The sequence below is a fragment of the Eucyclogobius newberryi genome, unplaced genomic scaffold (genome assembly GCF_026437365.1).
Source record: "Eucyclogobius newberryi isolate DKJ021-1_F unplaced genomic scaffold, fEucNew1.0.hap1 SCAF_9, whole genome shotgun sequence".
NCBI classification, from domain to species: domain Eukaryota; kingdom Metazoa; phylum Chordata; class Actinopteri; order Gobiiformes; family Gobiidae; genus Eucyclogobius; species Eucyclogobius newberryi.
This window is the reverse complement of record NW_027316532.1, coordinates 30,654,465-30,676,520: the sequence shown is the minus strand read 5'-3', so window position 1 is coordinate 30,676,520 and position 22,056 is coordinate 30,654,465. Positions and strand designations below refer to the sequence as shown.

Here is a 22,056-nt window from a genome sequence, read left to right as displayed (position 1 = left end):
ATTGGCCAATAATTAAAACAAACGATAGTAACAACGAAACGATAGAAACAACGATGATAATGACAATGATGATGATGATGATATTAGTAATAATCATAATGTTATCATTATAATTATTATGATTATGATGATGATGATGATGATTATTATAATTATTATAATTGTAATTATTATGATTATGATGGTTATGATTATTATTATAGCTTGCTAAAGAAAGCACTGAGGCGGTGCCAGTCAAAGTGCCTGGTCCGCTTCAGTTGTTCAGTTGCTCTGAATGGATTGCTGCTCGTGGGAGCGCTTTTTTGCGGTGCTTAGGAGGTCACAAGACTCGGACATCGGTGAGCAGAACAGCGGCTCGCTGACAGGTCAGCAAGAAGCTTATAGATCCCCAGACTCTGCTCTGCCTGCATCCAGCATCCAACAAGTTGTTCTCTTTGGAAACTATTTCCCCACGCGCAGCCGCGCTCCCGGTCAATGTTGGGCTTTTTTCATTTGGATTTTCATCGGGACAGTTTTATGCAACATTACAGCTTGGGAAAGTGTTCTTCAACCTTTCATTAGACTTTGGTTAAGTTAGCTTGCGATTTTAAGAGACGTGGACCTCAAACCGTGCCAATTCCACGATACAAATATGTATCCAATATGTCAACATTGCTTTACCACCCACTCGAAATCGATTCTGTTACCTTCAAGAAGGTGGCTCCTTGTATAAATAGGGACGCATTATTTCAGGGAAGACGGTGGTTCACGGAGTCTACTTGCTATTGCTATTTAGTGCTGGGACCAGAGACAGCGACTGGACGCACTTCAACTTGTCCAGTGTGCCGGACCGTGGCATCTTAATCCTCTGAACAAGTAAGCTTTGTGTTTGTTTGTTTGTTTGTTTGTTTGTTTGTTTGTTTGTTACATTTATTGAAATAAAGGCAATGGGTTTATCTTCGCACATAGTATTGTTTATATGTTTTGAAATTAACTTTTGATATGTCTTTTCTCTCATCTGAATTTCTGTTGCCAAAGGGATGTGAAAAATAGCATTCCTTAGGTTAACCATAATGTATTTGACACTACTCTTTTTGTTTTCAGACACTAAAGTCATGCAGGTGAAGAAGAAATGGCATATACTGGCTCTCTTCCTTTTGCTTATAACCTCGAGCCAGTGCATGGACAGCAAGGAGGTCAAGCAAAAAGAGAGAAGGACCCTTTTGGACCTAATCTTACAGGTTATAAGAGACAGCCAGCAGCAGCGAGACAAAGGCGTCTCCAGGCGCTGCAGCAGTGGACTATACACTGCACCCCAAGACATGAAGTTCTCCTCCCGCGAAAAGCCTTTCTATGTTCCTAGGCTGGATAACAGTAGACTCATAGGTAAGCTGATAAGATTTATTTTTAGGTCCTGATGAGGAAAGCATAATCCCCATTTTACAGTTCGAGGCAGCTGTCATGGTCTGCTACAAATTTATAAGCCTTTTAAATGTTGGCAGGAATATTACTATAAATATGAATCACAATATATTGTCTAAATGAAAAGAAGAGACACACGTGCAACATTATTTGATCAATCCCTTAAAAACAAGGTACAGATCGCAGTACTTTTTATTACGCATGCAGAAAACATCTGGAGGAAATAAGCCTCACCTCTTTAATATATCGACCTGAAATCACGAGTCTTGGGATTTTACTGATTTGTAGTTTTATTGATACTGTGATTGATAGATGATCAAAGCAGTACTTAAAATAATTGCATGGCAGAGGAGGAACTCCTGTGACTGATTCATTCATTCAGAGTTATTAAACATGAATGATGGACACTTTACTCTGACACACACAACATCTTCCCTTGAGACAAAAAGAAAAACCTCCATAACAGTTCAGATTACTGTTCTTCATCGTGCACCTGTAACCCATTGGTTTTGTTTGCAGTTTCTTCTCAAACATCAAACATGTGTATTGTCTATGGAAACAGATTCAAATATGTAATTATATATCCTTGTTCAGATTTAGATGTTAAAAGCCTATAGCTGTTAAGAAAATAATAATCAAAAAATACAAAACTTAGAGTTCCTTGTTGTGCTATGGGACAGTGCCTTGATGTCACATAATTATATATTTATCTCCAATTGCAGCCCCATTCACACATACAGTTCCATACAACCAAAAGACACTGACCCACATCCACACATGTACGTCAGAGCCAGATCTTTACCAGGTTTGCTCTGTTAATAGCATTTGTCCCTCTGCGCTCTGTGGCTGAGCTTCTGCATCCTTTAAACTGAAGGAGAATGAAACTAAAGAAACCGGGAAGTGGTTGCCATGGCAATCTTCTGGCTTTATTCACACACGAGCTTTCCCTACATATTCCCAGTAATTTACTAGGTCCTGATTCGGGAAATTGCCTGATTAAAACATAAGGAAATCAGTTCTGAATTTGTTCACACATGGCTGTTCTGGCAAATGCTTGGTAAATGGGGGAATGGGGGTTTAGTGTGAATGGGGCTTTAGAGACATTGCACAGGAGTATTTACCCCAGCTTATGCAATTGGAAAAGTACCTTTCCCAGACCACTGGCTGGGTGGAATTTATCTTTTGAGGATATTAAAAACAGCATATTAGCAACTGATGCGTGTGGCAGTACCAAGATCCATGGTCACGCAGGGATAGAGGTTTTTAGAACACAGTGGGGACAAGCATCTGTAAATCTGCTGATATGTTTACACTGTATTTGTGTTTCCCCAAGAGCTACTGCTGTGGCAATTAAATCCTGAGATTCTCCAACATGAAGTGGCCTAGCCATTCTGATTTATGTATGAAGACTTTCTTCAAGAAAAAAGCTTCAGTGTAGAGCTCTTCATCCCACAGACACTCTCAATGGACTGTTGATATAAATTACTGTCAGAAACACACAACAAAAGCTAAATGATTCCAGTGGCGCTATTTCTACCAGTTCTGCTGTAAATTACACCAAACACCTCTCCATGGTATTGTATTTTCTAGTCCATATTGTTTCTTATAAAGTAGCCTACATTTGTGATTGCTTCTTATTATGTTGAATTGGAGCATTGTGTGTTTGCACACTGCACCTTGGGGGCACCATATGTCTGGAATAACTACTTGCATCTGACTCCTCTTTGGCTCAGTGGCTGCTTTCATCCTTTCTGTGCAGTTGGATGCACTTAACAGTGTTTCAGGAGTTAATCTACTTTAAAAACTAACTACAAGAATGCTGAGGAACACAATAGCATAAAAAGAATCATATTACCATAGTGAACCAGCTTGCATTGTGCACGCATGATCCATGCCACAAGTCCCTGTGCCCTGTGTGCCATTTACACTGATGCACACTCGGAGAAACATGATTGACCCCTGCAATTCAAAGACAAAAACCTGAAAGGAACAGAAAAAATTTGAAATTATCTATTGTGAAATATAACACTGTTTATAAAAATCTCAGAAAATAAAGTGTAATTTACAATAAATAAGGGCTGGAGGACAATTAAGCAAAAAACAAGATAAGATAAGATATTCCTTTATTGTCCCAAATGGGGAAATTTCATTGATGATTGCAAATCGTATGCAAAATATATGATTAATAACTTCCCAGACTCTCCAAAAAACAACAAAAAGACCTGGCGCTGTAAAGACATAAGATTTGTCTCTTTAAAACTGACCAGGGTCTGAAGTCCACCAATCACAGTAGAGGGGCCGTTGAACTGAACAAACAGGCCTGGAACTGTTACATGTTATAACTGTAAAGTGGTAGATCCTGTCGTGGGAACACACACCCAAAGATGGGTTACAGTGGCATTGTTGTGCTCATTTGTTTCTGATTGCCTTAACATACAGATTCTTATGTTCTGTTTTTTTCTTCAGAAATTGTTCCTAGAGATTTAAACATGAAAAGCAAATTCATTCAACACTTTACAGGTAAGAACAATCCCTGAAACTCATATAATCATTTCATTGAGTGATGCTGCACATGTTAATTCTCAGTTGGTTCACTTTCCACGGACTCTGAAGTTGGATATTGTTTTTCTCATGAATGAAACCAGTTTCCTTGTGTTTGGGCCCAAATGCAGTCTACTTAAGTCTTGAACACTATCCATACTGCGGGTCAGCAGATGGTTAACTGCAGGGCAATAGTGCAGAGTTAAGTTGAGGGCAGTGCATGTGTAAGCCGATTATTTATAACCAGTGAGTAGACTTCATTATTGGTGTGAAAATCTTAAAATCTTAAAGGCGCAATGGACGATTTTTCGGCGATTTGAGAACGCAGGCGGAAGTGCGCATGCGCACTCCCCCGTGCGGACTGATACAACACACACGTGCGTTTGTTTATTAGCGCAACGGAGCGCATCGCATCTCTCGTCTCCCGTAGATTTCTGTCCACTTCTGAGTCAGCTCGAACTGTCTTTCTCCGTCTTCATTTTGCCCCGTACACTGAGGGAACTATATTATGATAGATCCATGCGCTTAGGCACGCGGAAACGTGGGGACGAACCGCACGCGGCTGCAGGTGAGCGGTAGGTGCGTTTTATGATTGATACGTGGCAGGACAAATGATTTATCCACGCCACGAGGAAATATGATACAAAAATTGCTGAAAAAAATCGTCCATTCCACCATTAAATGTTGATGTAGAAAGTCTCAGACGTGATTACAATTAAAGACTCAATTCTTTTTTAATTGTTTTTTTTTTCTAAATAAATATAGTTCAGCTCAAACATGAGGTGAATGTGCAGCTTCACTGATGAGACCTTTTCTTTTAAGCAGGACCAGTCAAGTTCCCCTCGGAGTGCAGAACACACTTCCACAGACTTTATCACAACACAAGGGACTGCTCAACACCAGCATGTATGTATACAATTGTGTTACTTCATCATTTACTTTTGTTTGTGATGTGATCCAGTCTGCTTTTATAAAATAACAAATAATTTTTTACTAAATATTAATCTGAGTTGGAAAATATGATTAGTATCTACATAGCTTGTTCAAGTAGTTGCTATATATATTTTTATAGTTTACTTGGATGAAAGAGAGTAATAATAATAATAATAAATATAGCCGCAAGCAGCAATGATCGGCCCTCGCTACGCCGCCGCCACGCCGCAAGAGGAGGGGGCGCTAACGCGCCCCAATTGGCCTTTTATTACGCCGACTGCTGAATCTGTGACGCTGTCACATCTTCTCCCCTTTGTTTTACCATCAAAAAGCAATTTTATTTTGAATTCTTGGCAAAATGTGCGGCTTTGCCGCACAGACACCGTGACTCTTTGAATAAAAATGTGGATAACTTTTGATGGTCCACCCCTGAAGATGAGTCTCACCAAATTCCAGGTTAATAGGGCTGACGCCCTAAGAGGAGTTTGTGAAAGTCTAAAGTGTAAACATGTTCTGGCGATTTCCCCATTGGAATAACATGGAAGGTTTCGGTCATCGTTACGGCAAAGCCATAACAATTATGACATGGGTCTCATTGACTTTTTTGATGGGGATTCTAAAATTGAGTTGTGTGTCAAATTTCATATAATTTCGCAAAACTAAATATTTAACCTCCATATAAAATCTGTAGGGGGCGCTGTGGCTCCAAATTAATTTATTTCACTTCAAGTAGGTTTAGGGCAAAGAGTTTAACAACTGATTCTAATTTGACGCAATTCGGACTTTATCTGCGCAAACGGCAGAAATGTAAAATTTGGGAGATTTCTGAAATTCTTGCTGCAGTTTGCGGCTTCGCCGCACAGAGACCGTGACAGGTATCAATGTAATTTGGATAACTTTTGATGTCCCACTCCTCAGTAGCATTTTCACCAAATTTCAGCTTTTTAGGGCCAACGCCCTGGGAGGAGTTCGTAAAAGTTTGGAAAAACTCCAAAGTCATGTTTAGCCATTTTTTAAGCAATATGGCCGACATTTGGTTGGGCGGACGGCGTTGCCGTAATAATATTTTTTACTTCTCTTGTCACCATCTACCTCTGCGCCAAATTTCATGATTCTACGATCAGATTTTTTTGGGGTCATTTCCCATCTCTCAATGCATTTTTGGTACATTTGGGGGCGCTGACGCGCCAATTTTTTTTATTTTAGAAAAGGGAAATAGCCAGAATGTAGAGAGGCACGATTTTTAGAGGTGTGAACATTTTTGTGACTTTTCGTCAATGTTCACTGGGTGAAAAATAGGGGGGTTGGTCCCGAGAAGAAGAAAGAAGAAGAAAGAATAATATTCCGATGCGAAAACAATGTTTCCCATTTTTCAAATATCATAAACTATACATTTTCGGAAAGCGCTCGCGCTTTCCTACCTCATGATCGGCCCTCGCCATGCCGCCGCCACACCGCCGCCACGCCGCAAGAGGAGGGGGCGCTAACGCGCCCCAATTGTCCTTTTATTACGCCTACTGCTGAATCTGTGACGCTGTCACATCTTCTCCCCTTTGTTTTACCATCAAAAAGCTATTTTATTTTGAATTCTTGGCAAAATGTACGGCTTTGCCGCACAGACACCGTGACTCTTTGAATAAAAATGTGGATAACTTTTGATGGTCCACCCCTGAAGATGAGTCTCACCAAATTTCAGGTTAATAGGGCTAACGCCCTAAGAGGAGTTTGTGAAAGTCTAAAGTGTAAACATGTTCTGGCGATTTCCCCATTGGAATAACATGGAAGGTTTTGGTCATCGCTACGGCAAAACCATAACAATTATGAATTGGGTCTCATTAACTTTTTTGATGGGGATGCCAAAATTGAGTTGTGTGTCAAATTTCATATAATTTCGCAAAACTAAATATTTAACCTCCATATAAAATCTGTAGGGGGCGCTGTGGCTCCAAATTAATTTATTTCACTTCAAGTAGGTTTAGGGCAAAGAGTTTAACAACTGATTCTAATTTGACGCAATTCGGACTTTATCTGCGCAAACGGCAGAAATGTTAAATTTGGGAGATTTCTGAAATTCTTGCTACAGTTTGCGGCTTCGCCGCACAGAGACCGTGACAGGTATCAATGTAATTTGGATAACTTTTGATGTCCCACTCCTCAGTAGCATTTTCACCAAATTTCAGCTTTTTAGGGCCAACGCCCTGGGAGGAGTTCATAAAAGTACGACGTTTGGAAAAACTCCGAAGTCATGTTTAGCCATTTTTGAAGCAATATGGCCGACATTTGGTTGGGCGGACGGCGTTGCCGTGATAATATTTTTTACTTCTCTTGTCACCATCTACCTCTGCGCCAAATTTCATGATTCTACGATCAGATTTTTTTTACATTTGGGGGCGCTGCCGCGCCAATTTTTTTTATTTTAGAAAAGGGAAATAGCCAGAATGTAGAGAGGCACGATTTTTAGAGGTGTGCAAATTTTTGTGACTTTTCGTCAATGTTCACTGGGTGAAAAATAGGGGGGTTGGTCCCGAGAAGAGAGAAGAAAGAAGAAAGAAAGAATAATATTCCGATGCAAAAACAATGTTTCCCATTTTTCAAATATCATAAACTATACATTTTCGGAAAGCGCTCGCGCTTTCCTACCTCATGGTGTGGGTCCCTGGTCACTGACGGGTACTTTCGTTAATTTTGAGTGGGCTCCACCCACTTTGTGTTTTTAGCCCTCTATACAGTAATAATGTTCAATTTTTGCATTACATGCTTATATGCACGGAACGTGCAAGAGATGGGGAACGTATTCGTGAGATACTTAGCGCAAATGAGTGCTCAATGTAAAGTGCTCGTTTAGTGCGCACTTTTGCACGGGCTTCGCCCGTTTACAACGGTAATGTTCCATTTTTCTACTACTAATTAGTATGCACGGGGCGTGCATGAGTGAAGGAGTGCGTTAGTGAGTGTTTGGAAGTGGGCGAGCGCTTCGCGCTCGATTTCGTGCGCACTTTGTGCGCACTTTCGCAGCCGTGCTTCGCACGGCCTTACGAAATTAATAGGCCTCTCGCCAGCTTGTGGCGCTCGGGCCTAATAATAACTTTTATTTATATAGCGCTTTTCAGTGACCCAAAGACGCTGAACATATATAAAAAAGGGGGGGGTATTTACAGACAGGGGGGGACAACACGTACAATACACATTAATATACAGATAAAATGAACAAGACAGAAGAAGTAGAGAGAAAAAGATGGGGATGTAACAGGGGGTAGAAGAGTAGGCAATGGGGTAGAGGAGGCTAGGGGTAGGGGAGGTCATAGGCTTGGGTGAAGAGGTATGTTTTTAGGCGGGATTTGAATGTTGTGAGTGAGGGAGAGTGGCGGACAGGTTGGGGGAGGGAGTTCCAGAGTCGGGGTGCTGTTCGGGAGAATGCTCTGTCGCCAAAAGTTTTGAGTCGGGATGTTGGTGCAGCCAGGGTGAGAGAGGAGGAGGATCGGAGAGTAGAAGTGGTGGTAGCATTTGTTAACAATGTAAAGTTTAGGGAAGAATACCTAATTAAAATATATTTGTAACCTTTTTCATTACATGGTCTAATTTCACTCTAAGTGACATTTTAGTATAAAAGTGCAAAAATGCAACATATGATAAAACAGCTTAATGTATACAACATACATAAAGCTGTTTGTTGTCCATTTATTTATCACTGATTAGTGATGGAAAAATGGCATACAAACACACACAGACACACACACACACACTCACCACAAGAGCGACACATGTTGAAGTAACAGCAGTAGCCTATGGTGGTATGTATTTTTAATGCATGTATTTGGTTATTTCTCAACACTGGCAATGTAGTATTAATATTATGTTCTACTTCTGCCTTTAAAAAAAATATTATTATTAAAGATGAGGACCTCGTTCATTGAATAAAATGAAACATATCCCTTTACGAATTGTACCTACTGTTTATCAATGAGAAACTGTTTGTTTCTGTTTTTTAAATAGTTTTAGAAATGTAACATTATCTCTTCCACACAAAGAGAGGTCTAAATTACAAACACGCATGCAGAATATGTCAATTTGACTTTCTGTTTTATCGCTGCATTTTTGTGGGGGCCTGGACACTGTTACATTAATTTATAAACCACATGATGAATATTTTCCCCAAAATGTTCATATTTGGGAATTACTCACTAGGTCAGTCCAAAAGAGGACGATGACTCTCAGATAAAGTGTCACACATGGACCGTCGCAACTCATTTGCCTCTCAGACTTTGGCTCTTTCATATTACCAAGTCCATCTGCGGTGCAGTGGAAACAGACCTCAGAGCACTTGTGGGTCAGACCTGACAGTTTAGACACAAAAAGGAAGATGGATGAAGACAGGATTGCATGGATTAATGTTACTGGTGGATTGAGATGACACATGCAATGTTATGATTCATTTCTTCTGATAATCTTTATCTTGGAGACATTAGAAAACACTGTTGCCAAATTCCTCACCCTTTGACAAATTACTGGTCTGTGCGTGTTTAAGTGATATTAAAATTGTGAAACTAACCTTTTTTTTTTTTTTTCAGTTTACAAAAGATGTGCAAGATTACTAACACGGCTAGCAATGAGCCCGCTCTGCATGCATTCATAGAAGTTGCATGTGAGTAAATCTGTTTTCTTCTACTTCTGGTGCTAGCATTTAATTATAATTGCTTTGAATCGCTGACAGATTTTTCTTTTGTGAAATGATCAGTTAAATATTACTAAGCGCTGGCCAAAGTAAAGCATTCCTATTTACAAATAAAATTCCCTAGATCCATACCTCAGCTACATCCATCTATACAGAAAACAATGGTGAAACAAGTGGAGGAGGTAAAGAGTCAAGTGTCTTGGGATCATCAGACAAACAGTGTGATCTCAGCTTAGCAGTGATAAAAACAAATGATCCCATATACCATTCAAAGATTAGTTTTGTCTCATTTAGATTATTGTGGTCAAACACGTCATTCAATAATGTTAGAAAATTACTGCATGCGTGGATCTAAAATGTGCTTTTAGAGCAAGTGTGACTGAATGCAATACTCTTGGTTTTAGGTGGTTGTATGGAAAAACAAACGTTCTACCAAAAATTACTATTCAGTAAAAATACTCATCATTATTCTACAAGATATTCAGAAGAATGCAAGAAATGCATGACACAGAATATAAGGGACAAATCAGTGTTTTAGCTTCAAAACGCATTTCTTTAAACAGGTGTATGAATCTATATGAAAAAGCACGTATTAACTCACATTGGTTTGTACCTGTAATCAATATGTGAAAGTAACACATTCAAGTTGTATTGCATTTCTTGAAACAATATCTAACCTGAATCAGCAAGTATTGGTGTATTTGTGTATTTGTGTATTTGTGTACTGGATAAGGTACACAGACGATACTATTGGGATCTGTTAAACAATAAACAATAGACTTAGATTGTCTCATAGCTGACATATTTACTACATACTGCAAAGAAAACCATACCTTGCACTTAAGACAGAACCATCATTTTTGGGGGTCAATATTTAGTTTTTGGTGGTATTTTTCTGTACTTCGATAAAGCTGTTCTATGACTTATTATAGACACAAACTAACAACCTAAGTGTTTCATTCTGCTATAAGTGCAGATCATGTTTTTTTTAAATTGATAGATAATCCAGCTTTAGTGTTATAGTGTCAGCAGTATAAAAACATTTAAATGTTTATTTATTTCTTCAGCGATATATCGCACTTCAATGTGTTACCGTGAGAATAGACTGTGCTTGTTTTTGAGAACTTCTGTGAGCAGAGCAGGTGAGTGCAGTGAGAGGAGAGCTTTGAGCAGCGTCAGGTGGTTGTTTGTAGGCCATGCTAAGGCCAAATAATTGGAAAAATAGTGGCTTTACCGCACATACACAGTAAGACATATCATAAAAATTTTCAGAATTGTTTATGCCCAAGTCCTGAAGATGATTCACACAATTGTTTAGGTTGGTCAGGGTAACTTCCTAAGAGAGGTGTGTAAAAGTGTAAAGAGTAAAAATATGACAATGTCTGAAAATGTGCGATTTTCCCATGGGATAACATTGGGGGTTTCTGTCATTACTATGGCTACGCCATAAGACATATTAATTTTTTATTTTTTTTGGGGACGCTAAAATAGAATTTTGAAACATTCGGAAAAACACAATTTTTTGAGCCACATATCAAATGTAATTTCACTCTGTTGGGAGCCGCTATCGAGCCATTTTTTGCCTTTTTTCCCCACAATGGGCAGGTCCGAGTTTGAATGATTAAAATTTGGAAAACATTTTCTGTTAAAATGGGAAAACATTTTAAATTAGGAAAAATTCTAAATTCATAGTACAACTTTAGATCCTCACGTCTAAATTATATTCACTTATTGTTAACTATTTTCTCATAGAGAACTATGTATGCCACGGCCGAAGCGGTCATCATCCCCATGATGCCAGGCGCACTTTTGCTCGGGCTTTGCCCATTGACAACGATAATTGATTTTATTAACTTCCAGTAGGTGTGTTCTTTTCATGCATATGAATCGCTTGTGTTGCTTATAATGATAGAACTAGTGGAGACTTGTACATTAGGCTATGATTGACCTCGCATTAACTCTCAAACAATACTACAACACCTTCCACCAGTAGCACTTAAAACTGTTTTTGACATCAGTTATTAGAATATAGAAAAATATGAGACCTTTACGTGCCACATGTGTTTATTAAACTACTCCCACACTTGAGAGCTGCCCAGAATTCACCAGAATGCAGGAAATACACTCCTTATCGGCCAAGGCTGAGCCCCGGATCTCCCCAGTTCCTTGAAAGGCCTCAGCCAGAGAGCACAGATTATAAAATGATTATAAGGAACAACTTAACTTTTTATTTTTGAATCTAGAGAGGCTCTTAACATTTCTTGACGTACATAAAAAGGGAGTTTTGAGAGAGAATAGATGACAGAATAGGCTCCAATCCTCCATACAGCAAATTGGAATAAGTAGAATAAGAATGATTACAGAAGGCCTGGAACAATTTTGCTGCATGTTAAAAGCATTGTTTGGTAATACTTGTTTTCATTTCAGGTTACAACAGGCGAGGGATCCATGTGTTGCCAAGAAAGTGCCTTCAAATCCACTGCATCATTATCATTGTCCTACAGTGTTTCTATTTTCTATTTACTGAAGATACTTGTCGAGATTGTGTGTGGATTTGCTTTTTATTGTAATTTATCTGTATGACTGTCCCATATAATTTTTAGATAATTTAATATTAAAACACCTATTTATTGAAAGAGTATGTACATAATATTTCACAATCTTTAAATGTGTTTATTTTGTTCATCAAAGTTGGCTCGTATGTGCTTGGTTGAGGGCGTGTCCTGTACCGTCTGTCAATATGGATAACTCTTCCACAATTGGGCTCATTTTGTAACCTTCTGCCGGATGGGAAAGATGTCACACACTCTGTCAATGTCTTAATTTCATTTTATTTGGCACTTGAGTGATTTCTGAAACTGAGAACATTATGTGAAATAATAAGGGGGTGAACAACCTACCAACGTATTGAAAAATAAAGAATACTGAAGCACATTTTAAGCCCATTTTCTGTTATTCAAAACGTGACAAGAGAGACAAAACGGGCTACAAAAACAGGATAAATGGTTCATCCGAGGCGGGAGGGGTGATGATGTGGCTGCAAATGAAGCTTGTGGGAGAAGAACGAAGTCCAAATCCCCACAACATGAGGTTATTTCAAGACATCTCTATGAAAATACTCCTAATGTCAGGCTAAACAGGAGGAGAGTATTTTTTATAGGAGCCTAAATGGTTGAAGGTTGTCAGTAGTAGCACTTAAAGTAATAATAAATGCTGGGCAACATAGTTTGTTCCCATGATAATGTTATTGCTTTGCCTGGCATGTTCCACAGTATGGCATTAAGTTCTCTATCTTGTATTTATTCAATTACAAGCGTTTTTGTTGATTAAAACTACATTGCGTGCATGCTTTCTGTGAATGGGCTTGCATATCCACAGATATGACCTGTAACTTGGCTTTGTTGTGCCACCTGCTTGTCTCCATGGAGGTAGATATGTTTAATAACACTATGGAACATTCTATGGCAAAGCTGCAGTTGTACATTTTCCCATTGTGAGAGAAACATCTTACATGTAGAAAAGTAACTAGTAATGCAAGTATTATTTTAAAAGTAGCAAGCTTTTCAATAGGTTATTACAGTGTTATTATAATTTGATTCAGTTCTTTTTTGGGCTTTCAACACATTGAAGTAACAGTACAGGTTTTCTTACTTCCTCCACGAGTGTGTTTTCCCACTGAGAGTTTGACCACCTCTGTGATGCATGCTCCTCTGTCCCCGCTTCTCAGCAGGTGTTACTGCTTTAGAGAGATCCATTGCAAAATCCCTGGCAGCTCTTTACGCCTGTCTCTGGCAATCACACACTCAATCAGAGCTGTCAGACATCTTGGACTCTTGGACCTAACGGGATGTTGAGCAACACCAAATATACTTTGGATAAGAGCAGCAAAGGCTTATCATAGTACTTGAGTAATCACATGTGGAATGCATATTGAAGCTTTTCTGTGCCCAATGAAGATTGTCTAAATACTGGAACATTGATTTTTGATTTGCAAGTGGGCAGTCCGGTTTGCTACTTGGAAAAAAGTGATAGGGCGTTTTTTCAAAAAGTGATTAAGCTGCTCTAAAGTGCGGCCAGACCAAGAGTGTTTATTTTCCAGGAACCTCCCAAACAATCCAAACTAAATGCGTCAGATGCTGCAGATAAAACCATAAAATCTGACATATCCTATTGCTTCCTACGTGAGGATGATGCTCCGAGTTTGCCCTTTCATTAAAGTCCACATAATCATTGTGTATTTTTATAGATAGACAAAATTATCACCCTTTATTAAAGTCACCAAACAAGCAGTACACAACGTTTTCATTCTCCCAAGCTGTATTTATCTTGTTCTGAGTCAGCCGCCTGGGAATTGGTAACTGTGATTGTTTGCCATTTTTATTTTGTTAGTGAAATAAATATTGGGCCAGTCACAGGAAGATGCTGATAGAATATGTTGAAGAAAACATACAACAAAGCCAAAGCTAACAACAGCTGAGTTCTCACGCCAGTCCGTCTCTGAAGGAACACTTAGATTGTGTCATGCATTATTCACGTTTGCATCATTCACAGAGGTATTTAGTTCTCAAAGTTAAGCACAGTCACGAGGTGTACTGCATGTTATGGCTATTTGTTGTAGAGCCATAAAATAAAACATGTGTGTTTATGAGAAAAGGGACCACCGGTACAATAATGCTATGTTAACTGGGGTTAAAGATTGTGCCCCTAAAACACATCAAGCACCTGAAAAAGAGGGGATCCCCTTATCTCTTGACTGGCCAAGCGGGAGACACCAGATCCTAATCTGGAGGAAATGGCCTTTCTGGAGACAAACAGCAGAGATTAGGAGAGGAGACAGAGAATGCACCAGGGACAATACGTGGGAGGGTCATAACACAATTACACACCAGCACCAAATCCTCTCTTGATACCTCTGAGAAATAGCACTGCAATAAATAGTAAACAACGCCCAAAGCCTCCTGTCACACTGCTGTGGCACAACTTACAGTATTGTAGAAGAATACATCAACCTTCCTTTAAACTTAGGTTTTTTGTGGTATGGAAACTGTTCAATTTTGAAATGATGAAAAACACTAAAAGGTCTTGACGCACGTCGATCTCCCCCTCACCTCCAATTTAATTCAGTAGCAAAACGCTTTGCCCAGAGCCATGGTTTGGTAAATTATTTTTTAGAAAAGGCACTAGTCCTTGTGACAGTAAAATGTCTTTTAAAAGGCTGAATATGTCCATGGCTCATAATTAATTCATACGTCTATGGAGTTTACAGATTTGTATGAGTCATGAATAAGAACATGAATCAGAACATTGACACAAGAGAGACACATGTCAAATGCCATTCTGTAAAACCACAACACTATATCCTTGCCACAATCACTCTAATATAGCATGTGATGCTCTGGGGCAGATGTTGTTCCTGTAGATGGATTGACAGAGCCACACTGCAGTTGTGTGTGTGCCAGCAGCTCAGACTCTTTGATCCCAGGAGCTGGAGGGGCCCTCCTCCTCCTCCTCCTCTGCACCCACACACTGAGCGCTGATGCTGCCGTCACTGTAGTGTCACGACGAGTGTCGGTGTTTTATTCCTTTGCAAGAAACAATTTAGTCCTAATTAGCTTTACGCTCTTTATTATGAAATGTTGAAAGAATTACAAACAAGTTCCTGTAGAAAAATTATAGATATGAAAGTGTAAAAAAAAAAGAGGGGGAGAAATTAAAAATGTCATAAACATGGCAGTGAGGGCACTTTTAAACAAAACAAGATGTACATTATTTTCTGATACATACATAAATACATTAATCATACGTGTATTTCACAAATGACTTGAAATGCATAGCTAACCAACTTATTTGAGCAAGTTCTATTCTAATAATTAAATAGTAGTGAGTCCTCTTTACATGTAAAAAGATACTTCCAAAATACTGTCAATATTGTACCTCATATATGTTTAAAACAAATTCAAATCAGTCATTAACTCTGGAAACAAAATAAAATCTCCTTTCCCCAAAATCCAATAAAAAATGACTCAAAACAAAATGGCAAACGCATAAACGTAATTCATAATGGGCATATTACTTTGCAGATGCAACGGAGTTAAAGAATGGGTTCTGTGTCGTTCCAGTTCACAAAAGCATCATTCCACCTGAAAGCAAAAAAAAAAAAAAAAAAAAATTATTTTTGATTTGGCAAAGCTGCCTAAAAGTGAGGTGAACAAACCTGGTGCGGATGCAGTGTTCCAGTGGAGGAACGAGCTCTGTGGCATCATCCCGACAGCTCTGGGCGGCTCTGCCAAGACCTACAAATAAGACAAGAAGTATCTTACAACGCTGTGGTGGCCTCTGCAATCCTCTACGCTATGGTCAACCTAAACCATCTGGTCAGGAAGGTCAGGAGGGTCAGGAGGGTCAGGAGGATCAGGAGGACTGCTGGACTCGGTGGAGGAGGTGATTGAGAGCTGACGTTCAGGTTAACAACACCTCACTCACTGCACCAGACTGAGGAGAGGCAGCTCCCTCGGCAGCAGAGAAGAAGGAGCAGGTCCTTCATCCTCACCTCTGTTTTAGCTGTGTATGCATGTGTAACCTCTTGAACAGTACAATTGTTATCACTGATGTCACGGTTTAATCATCATAACTGTGTAAAAATGTATATAAAGGTTTCAGCACTGTAATCTGAAAACGTATTATGACAAATTTATTTTTTTAGGTATTCAGTATTAAACTATAATGTACATAGTTTGTACAGGTCTGTTGACTTCCTGTTCTAGACAGCAGAACTGATAATGAACCGCCTCTTCATCGTGGTGTTTCATCAGAGCAAGCAGCGGATTCTCATTCACAGCTTTTTTGTTGAAAATGGCTGAGTAGCATTTTTGCACCCAACCTGTATGAGCCGGAGTCAGATTATTTAACATTCAATTCAAGTAAGAAAAGAGCAGTGGGCGGGGATAGGGGGTAGGTGAAAACACTCAAATGCAGGACAAACAGGAGTCCTTAAATATGCATGAATCAACCAAAAACCACTAAGTGAGTAAGTAACGGGTTAATCATTAATTCCATTCCTTGTACATTTCTTTGTTCCTTAATTGCCAGAAAGTAAGAACAGCTAGGAACTGTGAGATTAATCTAATATTAATCTTATTTTTTAACACATTTTGTACATTGCGAAATGAGTGTGGATATGTAATATGAATAAATAATATTCATATAAAACAAAGGCTTTAAACCTTGCTCAGGAGGCTGTACTTACACACACTGAGGCGGATCTCTTCCTGCTGATTCGACAATCCATCATAATAGTAGAGGTCGAACTCCTGCCCCTTTTGGTGGCTGGTCAACAGCGCCCTCTGCAGGCCAAACAACAGGCTGAAATGACTCTCACTGCAGACCACCCAAACTGGGAATCGGGGAGTCTTCAAGTAGCTTCCTACCTAAAGTACACATAAGATTATAGCATAAGAGTTGGACAGTTGCCATAAACATTATTAATAATATCATTTTTCATTTTATACCCTGTTAGTTTAATTCTTTATCGTTTCCATTTTAAAAAAATGCCGATGTTTTTTGTAAAATGCCCCCACCATCATACTAAGAATATTTGGGGAACATCTGTGCATAATTGCAGCTAAGGAATGTCCCTCTTGTCTTTTCCAGTGTGGCAGTCGGGCTTACTTTACAGATGTTGTAGTGCTCAAACAAAGACAGAAAACCAATTTCACAGAGGTCTTTGATTCCTTTCAGCAGCGTAATGTTGCCATTCCCAGAGTCCAACTCCACATCGTTGTCAAATACATTGGAAACAGCCTGGCCACAGAGCAACAGGTTGACAAGTTCCTAAGAATAAAACACAGCGTTGGTGAAATATCCCAATATCCCAATATACAACATTTACTCTACAATAGCAGCGTAAACTTATTAAGATTATAGCATGTAACAAAACTAACTCAAATGAGATAAGATAAGATAATCCTTTATTGTCCACACACGGGGAAATTTCGGTGTTACAACGCAGTAGATACAGAGGAAAGGACAGATAACTTATGGGAAGTTTAAAAAAAAAACTCTTATTAAAAAAACTCCTCTCATATCTTAATAGGGAATGGAGGAAAATAAATAAATAAAATAAAAAGATAAAGATAAAAATAAAATAAAGTCAATAATGATAAAGTAAAGTAAAAATAGCTAGCATAAGACTAAATAATACTAATACTAATGGTAAGTAAACACTCTTGTTTACATCAGTTATATGCACATGAATATGGCCTGAATTGCTTGTGAGATGAGGGGGAATTCACTACCACATTTGCCCATTCTTTAAATTCATAAGCTTAAGAGACAAAAAAGTAAATAAATATCCCCACTTTATTTCCAGGTCCAGCATTAGTCATTATAATGGCACTGTGGTGATTTCAACCTGCTCCAGAGTTTTAAACAAAGCGTTTTAAAATTTAAAACCGAACAAAAAATGATCAGTGATGTCATGGTCTTTCTTCAGAGATACTTTGTAGACATAAAAAAAATAATAATAATACTGATACAGATATTATTTAGCGTGAAACAGTTTCCCTTCTCTAATAAGTCTTTCATTAATCAGGAGGCTCAGACAAAATCCCTGCAGTTTGTTACCCCTGACGATCGCACACGTACAGTGAGAGAGATTCTGGGTCAAACCTGTGTGCAGTAGCCGTGAGCGCCGATGAGCGTGGTGGAAGACACGTCCATGTCCTCTCTCACTCTGAAAAGCAAGAACATGTGCTACAGCGTCTGGCATTTCATCATCATACACAGGTGAGAAGTGCTCGACATACTTGGGAACAGAGCGCGAGAGAACGGCCGATACGACGAAGAGTAAGCAGCCCAGCGCTTCCGACTCGAACTGAAAACAACGGGAACTTAGCACACAAATGTATGAAAAGAAGAACGTACGACACAGATATAGACGCCGTGCCTGCTCAATGTGCTGGTCTAGGAAATCCTCCAAGTCTTTGTGTTCGTTCAAGGTGAAAAGCATGATCTGAAACGCAACAGAGCAAAAGACACCGTCACAATCGGTTTGCCCATGTCATTGATCCTAATGGTCACGTGAACACTAAACAGTACACACCCTTTCAAGTACGCCGTCAGATTTGTACTGCCCCACTGGTGTGAAGTGCTTTGTTCTTGAATTTCTGTGAAACAAACAACAGACAATTACAGTAAATGTTATGTAGTTACAGTTGCACGTGGGAAATGTGTCAAAATAATGATAATGCTGTGGATTTTGTTAGATAAAAAGAACCTTTATCTAGTCTTGAATATTAAGATAAGATAAGCTTTAATTGTCCCACAATGGGTAAATTCCAGTGTTGCAACACAGATTAGGCACTGAAGTAAATCATAAAAAACAGATAACTTATAAAAGGATATAGTTCAAAAATTAAACGCTGCAAAAGAGCCGATTAAAAAATAACTGGGAAATAAATGTATGTTGTAAACGTCAAATGGAGGGAATAAAGTGATATTGCTGCACTTTTGTGGATCATTTTATAGTAATTTCACATTTATCAGACCTCAGTTAAAACATGTATTTCTGTTGGATTGACACAATAATCATCTAAATATTATTTTCAGGATATGAAAAATAACAAAAATAACAGATACAAGTTTTTGTCAAGACTCCTAGCAACAAATATAAATATTGACCAGGTTGGAAACATATTTAGGCTCATTAGAATCTCAAACAATGATCTTACATTGCAACTACGACTCGCTTCTCTTCTCCTGCCCTCCACAGGATTTCTGCAATGGCAACAACTAAACACTTTCTTCTGGAGACGTTGGAAGGTCTTAATTTGCTGAACACAAAGTAGCAGATTACCAAAGGGTTTAATCATACAACGGTGCGATGCAAAGTCATGCAACATTTCATCATAGACAGATAAAAAGCCTTCACACACTTAGAGCTGTGGTCAGAGTTTTCAAACAACAACTTCTTTAAAACAAATCCTTGCACTGAAGCCAGGACTCCACATGGACCACCCTTGAAAACACCACGAAGAAGAGAGTTACTGATGATGATAAGAAACATTTCATTATTTTTGTTTGATATTCGTTTCTGGGTGACATGCTTTTTTTTGCACAAATCCATATCTGAGATCGTGCGTTTCTGAGAAAGTGAAACTCTGGTTCTTCCACTCAACGCTGAAACAATTTAAGCTGGAGCCGAGAAGAACCACTTTTAATTCCTGGAGCAAAAGTAAACAGACACAAAGCTAAATCAAAGGAAACCACAAACAGCTCTCTTCGATTTACCACAAATTACTGGTGTAAATTACAAACCGTGGCTGTTCGCTGATCCATATGACAGCCTGTCCAACTTTGTTCTGCCACGGTTCTATTCAAAGACATTTGAGAAAGGCTTCGCATCTCTTCATCATCAATGTCGTCTGTAAACAGAAAACACATCACCACTTGTTTTGGGAAATTTGTGGGGAAAAGCCACAGTCTTCTTCCCTAAAACGCTTACCCAATACCATTTCTGACACATTTAAGTTTGAATGCTTTAACCTGGCAGGTGACTGAGCTCTGGAACATAGAAAAAAGGAAGTATTGTACACATAAGACGTGTGACATCAGGAGCTGTATGAAGAACTCTTTCAAACCTTTTTTCAATTTGCGGAGTCAGCTGCTTCTTCTCTGGTTCAGAACTCCCTTGAGGGTAATTGAAACGGTCTTTGAAGAAGGTACTTTCTCCACTTTTTCGGTCAAAATGAGAAACCAATAAGCTTTCCCCATGACAATATTCCTCCTCATTTGTGGGCAGAGGCTTAGGAATTTCTGCCTTTTGTGTAAACTTTTTCCTGATTGATTCCTTTAAAGAAGTTAGATTAGTAATAGTAAATAAGTAATGAGCAAATACAGTATAAAGCCGCATGGTAAGAAAAATGAACTAGGTACCTCAGGTATACTAGCTATAGGTCCTGGCATCATGCCACGCCTCATGCGACTGGTTTTGTTTCTTTTTGTACTCTCAGTAACAGGAACTTTAAAGTGCTCCATGTCCTGGGATGCCATGAGGGACAATCCCTTTTGGTCATGTGCAATGAGACTGCTTTGATTAAGTTGAACCCTCTTGGGTTTATCTGGCAATATTAATGTAGCTTGAGATGTAGTGGTCGTTTCTACATGTGACCTGAGGGAAAACGAGTTAATGGTTTCCAAGCAAAAAGTACTGTACTACTAATAAATAGTGTTGCAGCTGTTTGTGCCATACCTTAAGTCATGTTCAGTGTTGTTTATCTCAGCAGGTGAAGATGCAGAAAGTGCATTCACGTTGTCTATTGTGTTTTCTATCATGTGTTTTACAATCATCTCAAGCAGCGTTTTAAAAGGGGAATTCTCAACCTACATGAAGACACTGCATTATCAACATCTTTTAGGATTCATTTTACATTCCATATTTACCTTTGTCTTCTTGTAAAGTGCCTCTATGTTGAGTATCTGCCTGAGCTGGGATCTGTTGTTGATACTGGCCTCAGTGCGGGGCTGCTCCTCATCCATGCAGGCTATAGTCTTCTTCAGGCCCTGCAGACAGAGCACACTGTCATTAGTGTCCTACTCTTTATGTTCTAGAAGGCAAGTAGAACCCCTAGATCTAAGTTAACCTGCTAAGGTTACCGTGTATGTTTGTATGTTTGTCCCAAAGTCCACTATAAACAGCTTTATCCCGGGTCTCTCCATACCTTACGACTGAGATACTCCCGCACGAGCGAAGACGACACCTCTTCCACAGAAATGGCCATGATGTTGGGAGAATTGTCAGACATAAAACTCTTTCTGCGTAATCTTTCAGAAACATAGCATTGGTCTTTACATGTGTGGCGTCTTTCACGCGTTGTGCTAACTTAAATATAATCCCACATGCTGAAAAAGCTCGGCCACGATATAGTCACGATCCCACAGAAAAGCTCCATACTCTCTGTTATTTTTCTTTCGGAACCGGAAGTGTTTCCATGGCGACGCTCGCTTCTGCGCCAGAAACTGGCCTCGTGTCCAATGAGAGCGTTGAACCAACGCCTCGTGCTGACCAACCGGGTTCAACCGGAAACTCCGATCTGTTCAGGTCTGTTTTCAGACGGGAGCGTCTGAAAGTCTGATAATATAATAGATCCATGGTCTGAAATCAGTCTACGGGGAGATCACCGGGGAGATCACCGGGGGAGATCACCGGGGAAGATCACCGGGGAAGAGAGATCACCGGTAGTGATGGGCAAAGTTGTTGTTGTTGTTGTTGTTGTTGTTGTTGTTGTTGTTGTTGTTTTATGGCGGTTGGCATCCGAGTGTTGCATTACCGCCAGACTTTATTCCTCAGACGTTTCGTAGTCCTCAGACTCTGTCGTAGTCCGTAAAAGTACTCCTCCCATTGCTTTGGCGTACAAAGCCCATGAGGTCATGATGTGTTTTTGTGACTAGAATAGTTGTTGTGTCAGAGACCAACCGGCCTTATTCCAGGGAGACTCCTCCTCACCTTCCTC

The 22,056-nt window shown here is 39.4% G+C and overlaps 2 protein-coding genes and 1 long non-coding RNA gene across 5 annotated transcripts; 1 reads left to right on the top strand and 2 right to left on the bottom strand.

Annotated features, from left to right (window-relative positions):
• The first annotated feature begins 379 nt into the window (after nucleotides 1-379).
• Nucleotides 380-12,475, top strand: alkal1 (ALK and LTK ligand 1). Of its 3 annotated transcripts, none has more exons than XM_072438577.1 (6): nucleotides 380-855; nucleotides 1,084-1,365; nucleotides 3,868-3,921; nucleotides 4,765-4,848; nucleotides 9,444-9,517; nucleotides 11,975-12,475. In XM_072438577.1, exons 2-5 carry the CDS (start codon nucleotides 1,095-1,097, stop codon nucleotides 9,506-9,508), a joined length of 474 nt encoding a protein of 157 aa, XP_072294678.1. In that variant the 5' UTR covers nucleotides 380-855; nucleotides 1,084-1,094; the 3' UTR covers nucleotides 9,509-9,517; nucleotides 11,975-12,475. The 3 variants fall into 3 exon arrangements, with proteins under 3 accessions (XP_072294678.1, XP_072294677.1, XP_072294679.1); XM_072438576.1 differs by having other exon boundaries at nucleotides 9,444-9,521; XM_072438578.1 differs by having other exon boundaries at nucleotides 381-855; nucleotides 4,768-4,848; nucleotides 9,444-9,521.
• LOC140354415 (uncharacterized) lies at nucleotides 12,118-14,526 on the bottom strand. The gene is made up of 2 exons (XR_011925967.1): nucleotides 14,270-14,526; nucleotides 12,118-12,405 (listed from the first exon to the last, which is right to left on the bottom strand). It is a non-coding gene; the product is annotated as an uncharacterized lncRNA (long non-coding RNA).
• Nucleotides 14,527-15,253: 727 nt separating this feature from the next.
• mindy4 (MINDY lysine 48 deubiquitinase 4) lies at nucleotides 15,254-21,528 on the bottom strand. The gene is given in 16 exon segments (XM_072439013.1): nucleotides 15,254-15,687; nucleotides 15,762-15,840; nucleotides 16,794-16,974; nucleotides 17,216-17,377; nucleotides 18,215-18,278; nucleotides 18,352-18,557; nucleotides 18,648-18,711; nucleotides 19,276-19,377; nucleotides 19,480-19,562; nucleotides 19,651-19,767; nucleotides 19,862-19,968; nucleotides 20,049-20,107; nucleotides 20,185-20,393; nucleotides 20,480-20,926; nucleotides 20,987-21,106; nucleotides 21,265-21,528. Coding segments are annotated over 16 exon segments (2,133 nt in total). The 5' UTR covers nucleotides 21,349-21,528; the 3' UTR covers nucleotides 15,254-15,638.
• Nucleotides 21,529-22,056: the final 528 nt, after the last annotated feature.

What these genes read in the sequence shown, in the direction of transcription:
- alkal1 (XM_072438577.1), top strand. Translation starts at nt 1,095, where the DNA reads ATGCAGGTGAAGAAGAAATGGCATATACTGGCTCTCTTCCTTTTGCTT. An exon ending in GGATAACAGTAGACTCATAG is followed by an intron (nt 1,366 to 3,867) that starts GTAAGCTGATAA and finishes TTTTTTCTTCAG; the next exon opens with AAATTGTTCCTAGAGATTTA. An exon ending in GGACTGCTCAACACCAGCAT is followed by an intron (nt 4,849 to 9,443) that starts GTATGTATACAA and finishes TTTTTTTTTCAG; the next exon opens with TTTACAAAAGATGTGCAAGA.